Source organism: Elephas maximus, chromosome 4 (assembly GCF_024166365.1).
Source record: "Elephas maximus indicus isolate mEleMax1 chromosome 4, mEleMax1 primary haplotype, whole genome shotgun sequence".
Taxonomy (NCBI): Eukaryota; Metazoa; Chordata; class Mammalia; order Proboscidea; family Elephantidae; genus Elephas; species Elephas maximus.
Genome location: NC_064822.1, coordinates 189915710 through 189934587, shown reverse-complemented (window position 1 = coordinate 189934587; position 18878 = coordinate 189915710). Strand labels below are relative to the sequence as shown.

The following is an 18878-nucleotide window of genomic DNA, read 5'->3' as shown; positions in this document are numbered from 1 at the left end:
GCAGTAGCTGCAGCCTGAGGTGCCTTCTAGTGGCATTTCCCGAGTTGTTGTTAGGCGCCATTGAGTCGGTTCAGACGCACAGCGACCCTACGTCCGACAGATGGAAACACCGCCCGGCCCTGCGCCATCCTCACAAACGTTGCTATGCTTGAGCCCATTGTTGCAGCCACTGTGTCAGTCCATCTTGAAGAGGGTCTCTTTTTCACTGACCCTGAACTTCAGCAAGCATGATGTCCTTCTCCAGGGACTGAGCCCTCCTGACAACATGTCCAAAGTATGTAAGACACAGTCTCGCCATCCTTGCTTCTAAGGAGCGTTCTGGCTGTACTTCTTCGAAGACAGATTTGTTGGTTCTTTGGCAGTCCATGGTATATTCAATATTCTTCGCCAACACCACAATTCAAAGGCATCAGCTCTTCAAGTTTTCCTTATTCATTGTCTAGCTTTCACATGCAATATGAGGTGATTAAAAACACCATGGCTTGGGTCAGGCGTACCTTAGTCCTCAAAGTGACACTTTTGCAAGCTGTATTAATCCAACCCAAATCTCTTTAGTGCCCTTTCTGCACGTCACAGCAAGACACATGAGAGTATCCCATGCTTTATACCCACAAAATGTAGAAAACTGACAAATCTCCAGTCCCCTGGAGCTCATACAAAGGACAGGTCAGAGCCACATCCCATTACCAGCCCAAAACCATCAGAGTCTTCCCGTCACTTGGAGAAGGAACAGGGGAAAGGGGAAGATCTCACATTGCCTCTGCTGAGTGCCAGTCAGTCCGCGTCAGCTGACCGGAATCCCTGCCCGGCTCCTTGGGAGGAATTTCCCCTTGCCAGGTTAGTTTTGGCACTGTGTATCCCATTTTCTGCGGGACGGGTCTGTTTGTGGACTGCCTCTTTTCTCACTGGCATTTAAGTGTCCATCTTCTAGCAAAGGTTAGAAATTTGAATTGGTGGCATCTCCAGACACGTGGTCTTCCTTGGGACTCGATGCCCAGTGCGTGTACTGAAATGTCTAAGTTCCCATTTCCCTCTGAGACCTGTTCCTGGCACTCCGCTGCTGAACCAAGTATGAGCCATTGCTGAGACGTAGCCTCCACTCCCTCTTGTGATCAGAGTGCCCAACATTTGTACGGTAAAAGCTGCCAAAGCCAGAACCTGTGTAAGGTGGAAACCTGGCAGAGAAAGAGAAGGGAAACCCAAATATTTCCCATTTGGACAGTAAAACGAGTAATTGCAAAGTGGTAAGGACTGCACCCTAGGCAAGGCAGAAAACTTCATGGCCAGGGAGGACAAAGCAGCCCGTCGGTTCCAGCTCTCACAGGTTTTGCTCTAACAGGAACTCTGAGCAAAGTGCAGGCCCCTCGCCCGTGCCGCTCAGTCTCCAACTCTCAGTCCTGTATCCCGGGAGTCCATCAGCAAATTCAGCCTCCTGCCGAGAGTCGTTTCCATTCCATCTCCTCATTCGCCTCACTAGGGAAGCCTCCCTGACTGCAGCTGCCATCCCTGCTCCCAGGCTGGACTCTGAGTAGACTGTTGACAGCCCGGCACCGTCCTTCACTGGCCTTCTCCAAGCTCTCACTAGCTTGTTCACCGAGACCCCCTTCTACCCGGTGTCCATTTTGTTCTTATTCCCATCTCCTTGGAATTGAGCTTCCTGAAGGAGCCGCTGATTGCACCTCCAGCCAAGCGACTTGATTGGGGATTATAACTACACCTGATTGTTTAGGCTTTGAGTTGGCAAAATAGGAGGTTGGAAGTTTAAACACCAGCCCCTCTTTACCCTCCTAAAATATTCAAATACAGGTTTTGTTTTATCTTGTTAAAAAGGCTGATGGTACATTCACACAGCGGTATCCTAAGTTAGAGCTTTATTTTGTAAAAATAGTTTTGTAGCATGGACTTAATGAGGTTTATACTTTTTTACTTACCTCATATTTTAGAACCTAAGCTACTTCCACTTCTGTACTTACGGTGGACTGTGCCCAGAGCCCAGGCCTCCTCTCCTTGCTGGTGAGATGGTGCTTTTTGTATCCCCCCAGGTATCTAGTTACATCAGAGAACAGACTCAAGAGCAGGTTCAGATGATAATCATTTCCCTGAAAGAGGAGCTCTACTCCAGAGCCGACGCCCTGATCGGCATCTATCCAGAGGTGAGAACAAATGACGGGGGGGGGGGGGGGGGGCTCCTTTAACAGCGGCGGCCTCTGTCCTGACGGGACGGGCCTTCCCTGCACAGTGAGTGCGCCCCACGGAGCTGGAAGCGCCCCACGGAGCTGCAAAGGTGCGGTGAGGGTCACACAACACGGTGAAGGGAATGCATGTAGCTGCATTGTACACAGAGAAGTGGATGAGAGGGCAAATGTGTTATGTCTATTTTACCACAATTAACATTTTTGCAATCAAATAAGATTGCAAAGTAACTGCTCAGTATTTTTCTGACAGTACAGAGAATTAAGATCTATTTTAAATGAAACAAGCAAAATGAACGTTGCAAGGTATGAGTTGTGCTTTGTAAAATAACAGCACACTGATCATAGCAGACTACACTGTCGATGTCACATCTCACCTCATGTTTTGTGTTTTAAACAAAAACGCACTGCGGTAATCCAGCTAGGGATCACTTATCTTCCAGAGTCTCCGAGGAGAAAACCAAGATGTTTGTTAGAAGCTCTGAGGCCTGCAGTGGCTTTTGGAATTCAGACACACCCTTCCTTAAGCCATTCAGAATATTCTGTGAACTTAAAGAGGAAGCAGCTCATTCAAGTTCTTTGGTTTTTCTTCTTGAATTTTCCTTTAAGCACAGCTAAGAATTAACTTACCTTCCTGTGCGTGCAGAATGGGAGGGAGCCCCCACCCAGAAATACGCCGTTGTGAGAGAATGAAAAGCCTCACGCCAGATAATGCAAAAACAAATCGCTGGTGTAAGTGAGATAGCTGAGAGCCCTTGTCCATGGCTCCTGCGGTTCCTTTTTAAGTAAAGGCAAATCCAGACCCCCGAACGCCCTTATCTTAGGTTTGCTAACACCCCCTCCCTAGACCTGGGGACTGACAGTTAACGTCTTCTCTTCATTTTAGCACGATGACTACATGTTCAGCCGGGTCCTGACCCTCGATCTCTCCCAGTACCCAGACACTGAAGACCAGGAAAGCAGCAAGGGACACCGGGAGTCCCGATAGGAGCGACAGTGCCCTCTTGAGCCACTGCTGCCTCCAAGCAACAGGACAGTCATGCAGGGGTCAGGTTAATGGCGGCTTAGTTCCCAGCTGCCCTCCGCACAGCTCCTGAATAATGAACTTCCTGAGCTGGCAGGAACAGCCTCAAGTGCTATTTAAAAAAAACCTTAGCTCAGACCGATGCAGCTGTAGCCCCTCCAGGGAAGGCTCCTTTTAAGATCCGCCCCAGCAGGGAGTTTCCAGTGAAAGTTAACTTTGAATGAGTTTAAGGAAAAAGTTAACAGTTTCTAACACTATGTAACAGTCTAGTAAGAAACATTTCAAATTCTGCACCACCTTCACTCCTGTCTTGCCAATTATGGCACCTCTGAGTAATCTTTAAGGGAAACTCTTAGTTCTTAAATGATAGTTATAGGGTGGTTACCTTGTTTTATGGAAAATTATTTCAGAGGAACTGTTTATCAATATTGAAGATATCAATAAAAAATAATTTCAAATGTCTCCAATCTACAACCTTGGAAACCAAAAACAATTTTAATGGGAAAATTGAAAAGTGTCTGCTGTAAATTTGTTAATACTGAAAAACACAGACTTTCTCAGGTAATACAAACTTCTCCAATTAAATACATTGTTATGGGCAGGAAAGGATGCAGACTTTTCCATAGTATTTCATTTCTATTTAAAAAATGGAGCCAAAAAACTCAAAGATGCTGGTGGTCTTCTCAAGACTGTGTTGGGCCCAAGAGCTAAGCGAGGAGCAACCTCCTGAAGTAGTGTAAGTGCTTCCCGACAGCTCACTGTTTCCGGTAACAGAATATATTCTGTGCCTAATAGATTGTCACAAAAGATGGGGCTCCTGGCCTCAAGGTCACTGTTCATCCTCCCACATTCCTGGTTTAGCTCTGGCACCACCACCTCCGTCACCTGCTCTCCCTCTGCAAGGACATCACCTTGAACGTTGTGTCATGGAAGTGCTCCCAGGCGTTCAGTTTAGACCCGTCTCTTGCCAGACAATCCTAATTCTCTTATGATGCCAGTGAGCCTTGAGAGCAGTCAGCTCTGGGGTAACAGCACCACAAGTGGTGCAGACCCCCAAAACCACAGGGCTCGTGGGGGATGGGTTGAGGCACCACACTTCAATTGCAGCGACACACACAAATAGGAGCCCACTGGAAACGACAGCCAGCTCTTCACACGTAAAGTGCTTGGTTCAGACACAGTAAGAGCACTTTCTCTTGACAACCACCTTCACTGGCTGTGGCGATGAGCACAAGGCTGCAGCTTGTGGTGGAAGGAGGGTCCTCACCTTCTCACCCAGACGGGGCGGGTGGGGAACAGAGGGCGAGCGATGGGCTACGTGCTCACCTGTGGCCTCTGGCTTCCCCTAAGCTGCTCACCTCACCAGGGGTCAGTAAACGTCATCTTAAAGGCCACACTAATTAATTGCTTAGGGTTTGGTGAGGCAGCAACGAGGCTGTTACATATGTACTCGTACAGCTATTTAAAATGTTAGCATTTAAAAACGTAAAAACTATTCTTGCTTCAGTAAGCCAACAGGGCCATACTTCATTGTCCCCTTCTGGATCAATCCTGACGGAACAACAACTGCATTTTAAAACAAGCGGTACCGCAGGGCTGGCTGCAGACCTAGTCATTCATCACAGGGGACAGCTCAGAGCGCGCCCAGGCCCGGCCCTCGGGGATTCCCACGAGGCGGCTCTACCTTCCCGGGCTCTGCCCTGATCCCAGCCCCTTGTGTGCTTGTGACGCGCTGCACCCTGCGGCTGGCCCGCATCCTAGTCCTCCTTTCAGAGTAGGATAGCCAACCCTGACTACACTTTGTGAATAGTTTATAGTGTTTGCTTTTTAAAAAATTTAAACACATTCAAGTAATTGTGTACTTGGCTTCACAACCGAGTGGCAACTCAGGCCACACTCCTTGTTAAATGGATAATACCGAGCCGTCTCGTGCCTGGGAAAGCTGAGCACACAGGGTCAGAGTCAACACTTTATTTACGACCAGAGAGACATACAGATTTGTTTCCCGTGCTTCGAGAGAAAAAAACATCTTGAGCGGGTCTCTGCCTTATCTCTTGTTCACAATCCATCCCAACCTTCACGTTCCTTGTTCTTAGCTCTGTACACCTGCGGGGAGCTTCAGTGCCATCAACGGGGAGTCACAGGCCTGGCAAGCTCTGTCGCACCAAAAACTGGCAGACTCAGCTGAAGCCAAGCAGGGCCGTGACTCCCGGTGTCTCACAGCCTCGCTCTCCTGTGAGGCACTGGCCACAGAGCAGCTCCCTGGCCGCAGCGTTGCCCAACACAGCCGGATCCCGAAGACGTTTAAGGTGTGCAGGCCCTCGCCACGTCTGGCTACTCACTGCGCAAATGCCCTTGAATGTGGGCCACAGGAAGAGAACTTGGAGAGATGAGAACAGCAAGGTTGGGCCTTATCCATAAATAAGGACTTGAAAAGCGTGGAATTTACACTGTAACTAAAAGTTAGCGTCGTCTTTTGCCCACTGGCAGTGTCTCCAGATGGGTGTGCACGACACTGACCTCAACTTGGAAAAGGCCTCCGGCTCCCTGTGACCTCACAGCACTGAGCTACCAGCATAGCTGCCGCTTCTCTGGGGCTGAAGTCATTAAAATGCCATTGTTCCAAAGAAGCCCTGTCTAGCTAATCGTCCTCACTAGCTGACTCGGGGCCTGGAGTATTCACTTGTTCTTTGCTATTTAACAACGTAACAAACATACCTTTAGTTTTTTTCTAGAGTAACATGTTTCTAGATAAAAATGATTAAATTTAAGTGGTTTCTTGTTTTCTCTTTGGCAACTACTGTTGCTAGGACAGTCTTCCCTTGACCCTTTCATTAGAAAAATCAACCTTGATAAAGGGAGTGTCAAAGGGAAGCCTGGACACTAGTTGTATCCCTGCCCCCTGGTTTTGGTCCCTGAGGTAGCTGTCCATCCATCCTTACAAAGTACCTGAAGTGTGACCTCCCTCCTAGCGGTGAGACACAGTGGGCTCCCACACCCAGCCTCGCCCCCACACGGCTCTTTTGGGGTATATGACGGTTCAGAACTGAGAGATCCCGTGCGGAGTTTTCTGAACATTCCTCATCGTGTGTGTGGCACTGTGGTTACAGAAGGCTGGTTTTCAAGTTGCAGGTTTTATTGGTTTTAAAGATTTCAAGACCCTCCAGCATCATCTGTTTAAACAAAAGAAAGGAACACCAAACATTAACATTCGGCTATAAAAAAAAAAAAAAAAAAAATTTTTTTTTTTTTTATAGAGATACCTGCAATAGGATTTCAGTTTCAGAAAGCGCTTCACATTGCGTGTGCGCGCATACACCAAGGAACCCTGGTGGTGCAGTGGTTTAAGCACTCAGCTGCTAACCAAAAGGTCACCGGTTCAAACCCACCAGCCGCTCTAAGGGAGAAAGATGTGGCAGTCTGCTTCCGTAAAGATTACAGTCTTGGAAACCCTATGGGGCAGCTCTGCTCTGTCCTACAGGGTCGCTGGGAGTCAGAATTGACTCCACTCAATGGGTTTGGTGTGTGTGCTAGAGACCTAAAAAGCTCCAAATTGAAATAGGAGCAACTGGCTAGAAAAGGGGACAAAATAAATTATGACATGGGGTTTGCAAAGACCCAGGAAATCCCAGCCCCTAAGTCCACGTGTTGGTTCCACTCTGAGTGGACGGGGGAGGGGCACCACCAGCGCCGAGAACTCTCCACACAGGTGCACGGCCAGACCTGTCAGCGGCACAGACGAGTGCAGCTCAGAACCCACTCCACGCGGCTACTGTGCAGACGGGGGCCCGTCTGCTCCCGAGCCCTGAGGTCTGCAGGCGTGGTGGCCGGAGCACCAAGAAGATAAACACAGGCCTCTCTTGCCCACATGCAAAGCAGGCCAGGGCTTTCCGCAAAAAAAGAAAAAAAAGACCAGAAGGTTACTTCTCTAAACAGATACAACCACCTGGGGAGAAGCGGCGCTGCAGGCGTGGAGATGAGGCGCCCAGCACGGAAGGGCCTGGCCTCGGGGCTGCTGTGCCCACATAAGGGCCCGGCCTCGGGGCAGGTTCGGCTTTGTAGCAAAGTCTGCTGGGCAACTAGCCCTGCGGCTGGTAGACACAGCGCCAGGCCTAGAGTAAAGGCCACACATACAACGGCAAGGGCAGCGGGAGGAGCCTACACAAAGCATCCATAAATAACGGTGGAAAAAGAGGAGGAGCACCAGACACAAGGAAAACATGGAGCAGGAAAGAGCCGAGTGACAGAGTACCACTTGCTGGAGGGAACAGTTCAGAGAACACAGGTTTTGTTTTCTGTTTTTAATTACAGGTGTCCCTACTAACTGAACTCAAAATCCAAACATGCTAAAAGACTTGCAAAGATGTCTTTCCAAAACTCTATCAAAATTGGATTCTCCCTCTAAGGCATCGATACGTATGCCCCCAAAAGGATTTCAGCTGGGCAAAAACTAAGCAGCTGTATCTCAGCAAAGGACCCCAAGAAGATCAGCAGTGCGCTTGCTCCTTCGCCTTCACCCATCGCCCAGCAGCAGAGCCCACAGCTCATCCATCTCCTCCTGCCACCAACCTACCATTTGCCCTGGAAGTTACCTTTTTTTGCCTTATTTGACTAAATGTTATTTGCATTCATTACGAATCTTTGTATCTACAACCAATTCCATCAACGGTCCATGCTCCTTTCGTTGCAGAAGGAAAATGTGGGATCATCAAAACCCGTTGCCAATGAGTCGATTCCCATTCACAGCAACCCTACAGGACAGAGTAGAACTGCCCCCGAGGGTTTCCCAGGCTGTAACCTTTACCGAAGCAGACTGCCACACCTGCCTCCCTCTGAGTGGCTAGTGGGTTCAAACCACCAACCTTTCAGTTTGCAACCAAGCACTTAACCACTGTGCCACCAGGACTCAAATATACCCACTAAGGAATTCATTTCATTGCTTAGTGTGATAGTTAATGGTTAGGTGTCAACTCGGCTAGGCCATGAATCTTAGTGTTTTGGCAGATAACATGTAATCATCCTCCATTTTGTGATGTGATGTGATGTGAACAGCCAATCAGTTGAAAAGTTGAAAGCCAGTCAGTTTCCTTGGAGGTATGAACTGCATCCAATATGCACGGATGTTCTGGCAAAGTTCTCTCTGGATCCTGTATCCGACTCGTCATCCTCTGGCCTCCAATTCCTGGGACATGAGCCTCTGCAACCACCTGAGCCTGGAGGAGCCTCCAGCCTGACACCTGACCCACAGATTTGGGACTTGCCAGCCTCCACAACTGTGTGAGCCACTTCTTTGAGATAAATATATATATACATATATATATATATATATAGGGCCCTGGTGGTGCAATGGTTAAAAACTTGTCTGCTAACCAAAACATCAGCAGTTTGAATTTACCAGCTGCTCCATGGTAACCCTACGAAGGCAGTTCTACTCTGTCCTGTAGGGTCGCTATGAGTCGGAATCGACTCAACAACGAGTTTTAATCGATCATGTATATTTATACATGTAGGCTTCACTGGCTTTGCTCCTCTAGAGAACCCAGCCTAAGACATTTAAAATATAGACAACTAACATGTTAAATGCTTCAGAGCTCTCAAAAATCCCTGTTGGATTGTTACATAGGTGTTTTCTTATTTAAACTAGAAAAAACAAATTCCAGTTATCTGAAAATCCTCTCCCCTAAATGTCTGTTGTCACGGATGGATGAGCGTCAGATGATCAGGGAGCTCCCAGTGCCTGAGATGTGAACAGGTATCATGAGAAAAACAATGGGGCGCTATAACTCAGAAAACACACGCTCTCAGAAATTACAGAGGATACTGTCAAAGCAAAAATTTAACCCAAGGGCTAGAACATAATTTTGAAAACCTTCTAGAAAGTTTATTTTTTTTTTTTTAAACAGAGTCAGAAAATGGAAACTAAAAGATAATAGAGAAAATCTAAAATAGTAGAAATCAACTCAAGAGGTTCCAATTAGTATGAATTTCAGGTAGATGGAAAGAAGAAATAATCAAGGAAATGAGATTATTCCAAAACTGGAAAAATGAAGGGAAAAAAATCTAAGCAAGGTAAATAAAAACTTCCACCTAACCACAGCCTCACAGAATTTCTAGAAATCGAGGAAAAAGATCTCCGAAGCTTTCAGAAATGAAAGCAACAGGCCATCTACAAATCAATGAGAATGAGACCACCACCAGACCCTCCAAGTCAGTGAGAATGAGACCGCCACCAGACCCTCCAAGTCAGTGAGAATGAGACCGCCACCAGACCCTCCAAGTCAGTGAGAATGAGACCGCCACCAGACCCTCCAAGTCAGTGACACTAAGACCACCTTCAGACCCTCCTCACCAGGAAGCCCGGACACTCAAGACAGTTTTGGTCTAAGGGGAAATTACCACCAAGAATCCTAGACTCAACTACCAGTGGAGCATGAGGGCCGAGTGGAGACACCTGCAGACACAGCGACACCCGGCAAGTTTACCTTGTGCACACAGTGTCTTCAGGAGTTCCCGAAGGATGTGGGAATGGGGAACAAGAAAAAGGAAGCCTCGGGACAGTAAGGAAGTAAGGCCTAGGTCTAACAAGTACGCAGCATTAGAACAGAGCAGAAGATAAGAAGACAGGAAAATAACTGAGAATATTGTGGAAACACATATTTCTCTGGGCAACAAGAGGAAGAGGAATCTAAAAACTTCTCAAAAAAGAAACCCAAGTACGTTAAGGTCACAATATGAAACGAACAATGAGCACTTCACGGGAGATAAGAAAAACCACATTTGATCTGGACCACATGCCCTTCAAATGGCCTGCCAGTCCTGAACTTGGGAGTCACCACACAGGACATTAACACAACACAGGCTGGTTCTCCAAAAAAAAAATATTCACGTTAACAATGTAAATCCTTTTTTGTGGTTTTTTAATTTTCAGAACCAACCTATAGACGGAGTGGAGGCATCATTCTCTCTTCTCTGTTCTGTAGTCAGCCTTGACAAGGGAGAAGGGGCAGACTTAGGGAAGTGCGATGTGGGAGGGGAGGGGAGGACGCGGGCTGTCACAGCCTGGCCTGACCCCTGCAGTGGGAAGCCAGAGGTGTAGCTGCATCACTTAACACGAAGGGGAACAGAGAGAACCCACCCCGGGGGGAGGGCAAGGCAAGGCCCTGCGTGCACCCACCAGGATACACGTTCCAGAGTCGGGAGAGACTGAGTCCAGTCTGCAAATGATTTACAGTGGTTTTCTCTGAGACCAAGGTGACGTAAGTCAGGACAGGGTCACCTGCAAGGGCAGGTGGAGTGGAAAGGAGGGGGAGGGGGGCTGTTCCTGATAACGTTTCTGGAACTGGGTGTGGTTACCAAAAGGCCAAACCCAGTGCCATCGAGTCAATTCCTACTCATAGTGACCCTACAGTATGGCTGGGTGAGCAAATCCATCGAGAAGGCCTTAGAATTCCTGCACTTTCTCTGCACGTTTTTCTTCACTAAAACAAGCAGAAACTGTCAGCAGTAGCACCTCTGCAGCTGTGGTGTGAGAGGTGCGAGGTCACCGTGGTGTGAGAGGTGCGAGGCCACCGTGGTGTGGGAGGTGCGAGGTCACCGTGGTGTGGGAGGTGCGAGGTCGCCGGGGTGTGGGAGGTGCGAGGCCACCGTGGTGTGGGAGGTGCGAGGCCACCGTGGTGTGGGAGGTGCGAGGCCACCGTGGTGTGGGAGGTGCGAGGTCGCCGGGGTGTGAGAGGTGTGAGGTCGCCGGGGTGTGAGAGGTGCGAGGTCACCGTGGTGTGGGAGGTGCGAGGTCACCGTGGTGTGAGAGGTGCGAGGTCACCGTGGTGTGGGAGGTGCGAGGTCACCGTGGTGTGGAGGTGCGAGGTCACCGTGGTGTGGGAGGTGCGAGGCCACCGTGGTGTGGGAGGTGCGAGGCCACCGTGGTGTGGGAGGTGCGAGGCCACCGTGGTGTGGGAGGTGCGAGGTCACTGGCGTGGGAGGTGCGAGGTCGCCGGGGTGTGGGAGGTGCGAGGTCGCCGTGGTGTGGAGGTGCGAGGTCGCCGTGGTGTGGAGGTGCGAGGTCGCCGTGGTGTGGAGGTGCGAGGTCGCCGTGGTGTGGGAGGTGCGAGGTCGCCGTGGTGTGGGAGGTGTGAGGCCGCCGTGGTGTGGAGGTGTGAGGTCACTGGCGTGGGAGGTGTGAGGTCACTGGTGTGGGAGGTGAGGTCACCTGGTGTGGAGGTGTGAGGTCACTGTGGTGTGGAGGTAAGGTCACTGGTGTGGAAGGTGTGAGGTCACTGGGTGTGGGAGACAAGATCACTGGTGTGGAGGTATAAGGGCACTGTGGTGTGGGAGACATCAGGTCACTGGTGTGGGAGGTGAGGTCACTGGTCTGGAGGTGTGAGGTCACCGTGGTGTGGGAGGTGCGAGGTCACCGTGGTGTGGGAGGTGCGAGGCCACCGTGGTGTGGAGGTGTGAGGTCACTGGCGTGGGAGGTGTGAGGTCACTGGTGTGGGAGGTGAGGTCACCTGGTGTGGAGGTGTGAGGTCACTGTGGTGTGGAGGTAAGGTCACTGGTGTGGAAGGTGTGAGGTCACTGGGTGTGGGAGACAAGATCACTGGTGTGGAGGTATAAGGGCACTGTGGTGTGGGAGACATCAGGTCACTGGTGTGGGAGGTGAGGTCACTGGTCTGGAGGTGTGAGGTCACCGTGGTGTGGAGGTGAGGTCACTGGTGTGGAGGTGGGAAGTCACCGTGTGATGTAGAGGTGTGAGGTCACTGTGGTGTGGCGACGTGAGGTCACTGTGGTGTGGCAGACACGAGGTCACTGTGAGCCTGCCTGTGAAGTGGACACCATGTGGGCTTGCTCCTCCCACCACGGGACAGAGAGCATGAAACCAGGCACCACCACTGAACACCTACAGAACAGGGTGCACTGGAAGTGTGGTTCCAGCAAAAAGAAAGGAGAGAGTACCGGCATCCGACTGTCTGAGTCTTTTCGAAACTTCAGTTCCATTCTCTTCCAGCTTCCTCTTTGCACAGTCCTGACATGCGTTACCTGAAAGAGGAAGACTCCGTGTTAAAAGGGGTACCTGTCTGCGTAGGCTTTATACACCCTATTCCAGTGCGCACCCTCTGAGGACCTGCTGTAATCTGACCTTACTGAAGCAGCTGGCCAATCCACCCGCCGCACCTGCAGATGCTACCTGTCTGTGACGCCTTTCTCATAAACACGTCCTTTCACATGGTGACAAGATAGAATCAAGAAGCTGAGTGCAGCTGTGTTAAAATTCCCAATCTGAACCCACGCCGACACCTTTCCGTCTCTGTGGGTATGTGGGCCAGGCCAGCCAAGGACAGGGCTGCACATGCAGGCCTCTGCTCCATACCAGGGCCCTTCTTAATCCAGCGAGCCAGCAGGTGGGCAGGCCGGTGCCAAATCCCCCAGCGGGAGGGCACCAGGGGCTCCCGACCTCAGACATCTCTTGTGAGTTCAGAACTCAGCAGAGGTGAGCCCAGCAAGAGGAGGGCCCACATTTCAAGCAAGTGTTAAAGAGAAAAACTGTATGAAATGTTAGAACCTTGCAGGTGAAATTCCTGGAGGGGGTGGGTAACGTCAAGTTACTACACTTCGCACTGAGTGGTATAAGGCAAACAGATTCCTGCTCGGTTCCACCTGGTTCCACAACAGGACTCTCCTCAGGGGCCAGCAGGTGGCCCAGGCTGGCTCAGCTCTGCTCCCCACCCTTTCATTGTGGCAGCAACTGGAGTGGGGGTGCGGCTACTGATCACCTCTGGTGCTGCCGCGTCTTAGGCTAGTTATTTAAGGTGAGAGACAGACTGTTGTGATTTTAGAAGTAGTGAGAGGAAGATATGATGGAACATGCTGGCAAAAACAAAGATGCCTTACCCAGAAACGTCGTGCTGTCCACACGATCCACGTCTGAGACGAGAGAAAGACAGTAAGTGTGAGCACGCCTCCACCGTACCCACCCGCCCCACCAGCGAGGTGATGGAGCCCTGCTGCCTGGCTTGGGTCCCAGCGCCGGCCGGGCTCGCTGTGGCTCCCACAACGCCCACCTCCCGGGGTGCTGAGGCTAGATGAGCCTGTGGGCACCGCGCCAGGCCACCTGGCACACAGTGAGCCTCCCCACAATGAAGATAAGGCATCCTGACCACAATATACATGTCCGTAGGGACACAGTCACAGGTTGAAAGTCTGAGTGACCTGTCAACACCGGGTCAGCTCCCGGGGCTCCAAGAGGGGGCCTCAGCAGGCCCAGGAGCCCACGGAGCCACACGCTCTGGAGCCTGAGCTCAGGGTGAAGTTCAGGGGGAATCGGCAGAGGTGAGAAGAAACCACTAACTGGCTTCTCTGCAGACACATGCGCGGGCTCCATGGGGCCACACGGAATGCAGTGCTGGTGGTCCAGGAGCCAGTCCCAGCTTCAGGACACGTGGGCACTAACTGGGCAGGTCATTAGCCTCTGTGAGCCTGTCACAGCACCGATCAACAGCGGGGACTGCTACTGAAAATGAAATAATGCCAAGGACGCGCGTGGCACGCAACAGCTCAGCTGGCGTTAGTTCCCCTCACAGACGGCTGCCCTAGTTATGCTTTCGGCAGTCACAGTGGAACTCCAGTCAGTCCGTTCTCCTAATTATTTACAACTCGGAAAAGAAAAGGCTGGTGGGAAAAAAGGAGAACGAGCTGTTGGATTATCTGTGTGGCCAGTCACCCGTGATCTTAGCATCTTCTCGTCATCACAGTTACTAGCTGGCCGCACAGCCAACCTCGGGTGTGGCTAACCCAATTCCGCTAGGTGTGTCTGGGTTTCCCGTCACAATTAAATGATAGTACAGACCTTTCGGAGTCTGCCGTCCTCAATGTTTTATGACACTGAACACAAAGTCACTGACTGCCCTTTTGTCAAAATGACCAAGAATTTCTCAATTGTCTCAATTCCTGGCCTATGAACGATTCTCCAAAAGAAGGTCCAAAAAGAATTACTCTCAAGTTGTGTTGCGTTCGGCAGAACAGGGAAACAATGTTAGCTGAAAAAAGATGCCGAAGTCTTGATAAAATCACGCATTTTTAAAGCTGTAACTTTTAGAACATAGCAGCAGGAGGACAGTGAGAACACCCTGCTCTTCGCAGCTTTTATGCATCGCAAGTGACTGAGCTGGCTTGGTTGTTTCCTTTCTTGGTCAAGGTCATCTGAAGCGTGGCCTAGGATCTGAAACATGCTAAATGTGTGCAACTAAACACACAGCTGTGAACTTCAGAGTTATTTTAAACTTCTAGTCACAGACTGTTACTATCACCCCACTACCCTGATGCACTCGCTATTTTTAAAGCACTGAGAGGCATTTTTTAAATGAACTGGAACATCGGTGAATGTCATGGTAGGTGAACAGTATCTCAGGAAAAAAAAATTTTTAATGGAGAGGCCCAGAAGGGGCTGCCTGTCACACCCCGGAGGTGGAGAAGAGACCCTGTACCTGGGCTGCGCTGTCTGCAGATCTGCGTGGTGAGGTCGTGCATGTAGCCTGGAAAGTCGTCGAAGCAGTCCCCGTAGGATACGACTTTAATTCCGTGCACAAGCATGTCTGCCTGATGCTTAAAGAAATGGTCTTCGTCCTCCTTGAGCACGACCATGTAGTGTTCTAAGTCCACCTTATTCGGCACAGAGTAAAGGAAGAGGGCCTGGAATATCTGATCACGAAGGGTCTCTCCACAGCCCACAAACAGGAAAGATTTGGTGCGGTACAGGTTTTGCAGAGCTTCCTGTGAAAAGGCCAAAGACGACATCGGATGCTCAGTGGAAAGACAGCAAGGTCTACACCTAACCCCAGAACAGCATCTCTGGCCAGACTTCCGGAGAGCCACACTGAGGAATGAGGTCAGCTACGCAGCACACACCCCTGACACAGCTCTCAGATCAACTGAGAGACGGAAGCCCAGCTGGGCTGGCTGTCTGCCACTCGGCCAGGACGGCGAGCCTCTTCCCACCAGGGCCAGTTACCTGGCCTGTGCCGAAAATCAACGTCCGTGTAGACGTGGCCATCGTCCCCAGCCCCTGCCCACCAAATCTTGTCAGTGCCATCACCCACCTCCAATCTAGCATTATGTAAAACGTTTACCAGGAAATGAGGGCCTTTAGCATGTTTCAGCTCAGAGCCGCACGTGCAAACACCTGGAGGCAGCGTCCACCTCAGCGGATCATGTGTGTGCACTCTGTAGCGCTCAGAGAAGAGGGCTTGGGAGGGAGGGCAGGAATGCTGAGGAGGGACCAGGGACAGAGATGCAGGGAGTGGCACAGGGGGCACAGACCGGGGGGTCACTGGGGACAGAGAGGGCAGGGCTGGGCAAAGCACAGGGAACCACCAATACGGGCATCCAGACCCCTCGGAGAGGCTCAGCCCAGCACAGGGACCCCTACAGCCAGCCACCCGCGTGCACCACACAGGACAAGAATCTGCCGAGTCGGACACTGCAGGCATGCCTGGTGCCAGTGTCACACAGGGCCTGGGGTTGCCAATGAGTGACAGAGCCCTTGACCCTGAGCTCACAGATGAACCAAGGAATTACTGAGTGCTGTTACCGGAAGAGTGTGGAGCAGCCCTCACAGAGACAGAAATGTGAAGACTGGGTTTTGAAAGCTGAACAGACAGCGTGCTCCGTACAGGAAGGAGGGAGAGGCGCTGGATGGGCTCAGAGAAGGAAGGCTGAATGTGTGTGTAAGAAATGAGGAGCTGTAGGAGGGAGGGAGGCCGCCCTGCACAGGAGCATCCCCCCTGCCCCGCAGGGATGAGGCCAAGCCTGGGAAGAGCAGCCCAGACCCAGGACCTTACAGGAGGCAGCACTCCTGACCCAGCAAGTGCTCACTGGGCATCTATGGCCAGCATGCCAGGCCTTGCAGACACAGCCGAGAGGATGGGAGACATGGCCCTGCCCCAGCAGCAGTGTGGAGGGCAGATGGAGGGTGATGCCTGGACACGGAGAACCGTTCAGACTACAGCCAGCTAGTGGGCACCACGTATTTCCAAGGTTATGCAGCAAATGCCTGATTAAATGAGCCTTACCATTACTTCGGGGTCTTGGGTCACATCCTTATACCCTGATGGGTCCAGCACCATCCCACAAGGGTCTGTGTATAAGCCATGGATGTGGAGAACGCCATATTTGATGTGCCCTCTCGCCCACTGGAGGACCTAGCAAACACGAAGCCAAGACACAGGGAAACCTGCTGTTATCTAAAGCAGATACAAGAGGAAAACATCTAAATCGGATTCCTGGTTTTCGAACTTCCCTGAGAAAGACTAGACGTTTCAACTTATAGTTATACCTTTAAGACCTAAGGGAAGCTCAGCCATTACCAGTGCTACGTACTCCTGTTAGAGCCCATCAAAAGGACCCTAAAGACAGCGAGGTAAGCAGAAAGTAGCTTTAACGTTTGAGATTACGGCAAACTGTTCAAAGTGATTACGTTAGGATCACTGGGAACATTCACTTCTGGCTTACACGCTGCATTTTAAATATTGCTATTTACAGAGTGGGCGGCTTGAGCCCTCCAGCCGCTGCGCGGGAGAAAGACGTGGCAGTCGGCTTCTGTAAAGACTTACGGCCTTGGAGACCCTACGGCGCAGTTCTACTCTGTCCTACAGGGACACCATGAGTTGGAATTGACTCAACAGCAGTGGCTTTTTGGTTTTATTTATATATTGTTTTTATAATCAGAAAAAATACGTACAGAAAACAGAATTCATCAAACGGCCAACTGTATGCATTTTGTTCAAGACACAGAGCAAAGGGCCTCAGGAAGATGTGACGGTGAACAGGTAGTTTCACCTCACGTGGGAGCGTCCCTCAGCGGATGTACCAGCAGGAGACACCCCCGCTCACCAACACGCTCGGGGGACCAGCTAGCTCCGTCATCGCTATGCTCAATCTGCGGTTTCTCGCCACAGACACCACTCACAGTGTCACACCGTCCTAAGCTCGCTAAGGAAGACAAACTCCCCCAGGTCGCTGACAGCCCTGGACAGGGTGAAACGCCACCCACGATGGCAAGAACTGTAGTCTCAGAGCGACTCCTTCTAAGAAGTCTGCACCCATGTCCCCGAGCACCCCTCACTCTCTGCCATGAAGGTGAGCACTGAGGACTCTGAGCTGAGGCCTGGGTGTGCGCCAGCCTGCCACTAGGGTGGGGCCTCAAACAAGATGCCACCTCCATGTGCTCGAGCCTCCCTGTGCACAGAGGAGCCAGACACCTTCCCTCACGGGCTCAGAGGGACAGCACGGGGAGGGTGACCAGAGGGGACAGACCCCTTCCCTCACGGGCTCAGAGGGACAGCACGGGGAGGGTGACCAGAGGGGACAGACACCTTTCCTCACGGGCTCAGAGGGACAGCACGGAGAGGGTGACCAGAGGGGACAGACACCTTCCCTCACGGGTTCAGAGGGACAGCACGGGGAGGGTGACAAAAGGGGGCAGACACCTTCCCTCACGGGCTCAGAGGGACAGCACGGGGAGGGTGACCAGAGGGGACAGACACCTTCCCTCACGGGCTCAGAGGGACAGCACGGGGAGGGTGACCAGAGGGGACAGACACCTTCCCTCACGGGCTCAGAGGGACAGCACGGGGAGGGTGACCAGAGGGGACAGACACCTTCCCTCACGGGCTCAGAGGGACAGCACGGGGAGGGTGACCAGAGGGGACAGACACCTTCCCTCACGGGCTCAGAGGGACAGCACGGGGAGGGTGACCAGAGGGGACAGACACCTTCCCTCACGGGCTCAGCAGGACGGCATGGGGAGCAGTGGTAGTCATCAACACTAATGTAAACCCTTACAAAAACCTACACAGGAAATGAACACGCACTTCACAAATGTGCTCAACCTTACTCATAAAAAAAATAAAAATTGTAAATTTTCACCTATCAGATAGCTGAAGTGTATTTTGTTTTGTTTTTTTAAATAACGTCTTGGGTTGGCAAGTCATGGGAACTAGGTAGTACCCCCATACCCAGTCAGTGGGGGGTAACTGGTGAATCATTCCGGAAAACAATCTGGAAATTTCTATCAGTCTTTAAAATAGTCACGCCTTTAGACGCTGACACTCTTCTAGGAATTTACCATGAAGAAGCAAAGAGAAACATGGAAGCGTAAGGACCGTCGCTGCAGCATTAGCTGTAATGGCAAAACTCTGCTACAACAGTGCAGGACGACTAACGACTCTCGGTCAGTCTCCCAAGTATTCTGCTGTTTTAACTCACGCCTGCAAGCCAGTTCAATGACAGGAAAAGGCTCACAGTGTAATATTATGGGAAAAATGTGGGCGAAAAGGCTATCGATGCTGCAATCCCTATGGGTTTTATTAACCAGAAATTAACACCAGCAAGACTGTGGCGGCTTTTGCTTTCCTTTCTCACTATTTTTATTTCCCGTATTTTCTACAAGGAATCCAGTGAGTAAATGTAGATCAGAAAAGCTTACAGGCCCGCAGGACAGAATACAAAAAAGCAACCCACTGCTGTGGAACGGATTCTCACTCAAGGAGACCCGTGTGTTACAGAGCAGAGCCGGGCTCCATAGGGTTTCTTGGCTGTCACCCTTCCAGAAGCAGATTGCCAGGCCTTTACTGCAGAGCGCCACCGGGTAGGTTCAAGCCACCAACCTTCAG

At 51.0% G+C, this 18878-nt stretch overlaps 2 protein-coding genes across 4 annotated transcripts in view; one reads left to right on the top strand and one right to left on the bottom strand.

Annotated features, from left to right (window-relative positions):
- The window catches only part of SMC1B (structural maintenance of chromosomes 1B), a 68893-nt gene extending 65634 nt beyond the window's left edge, over positions 1 to 3259 (top strand). The window contains exons 24-25 of the mRNA XM_049884640.1: positions 2043 to 2153; positions 3079 to 3259. Coding sequence (XP_049740597.1) covers positions 2043 to 2153; positions 3079 to 3180 — 213 coding nt within the window. The 3' untranslated portion in view covers positions 3181 to 3259. The remainder of the gene's footprint in view (positions 1 to 2042; positions 2154 to 3078) is intronic.
- A 1913-nt stretch (positions 3260 to 5172) lies between these two features.
- FAM118A (family with sequence similarity 118 member A) overlaps positions 5173 to 18878 on the bottom strand; it is a 34684-nt gene continuing 20978 nt past the window's right edge. For all 3 annotated transcript variants that reach the window (XM_049884647.1, XM_049884650.1, XM_049884649.1), the window contains exons 5-9: positions 16278 to 16406; positions 14694 to 14979; positions 13102 to 13134; positions 12166 to 12249; positions 5173 to 6389 (exon numbers count right to left, since the gene is read on the bottom strand). In XM_049884647.1, coding sequence (XP_049740604.1) covers positions 6370 to 6389; positions 12166 to 12249; positions 13102 to 13134; positions 14694 to 14979; positions 16278 to 16406 — 552 coding nt within the window. In that variant the 3' untranslated portion in view covers positions 5173 to 6369. The remainder of the gene's footprint in view (positions 6390 to 12165; positions 12250 to 13101; positions 13135 to 14693; positions 14980 to 16277; positions 16407 to 18878) is intronic.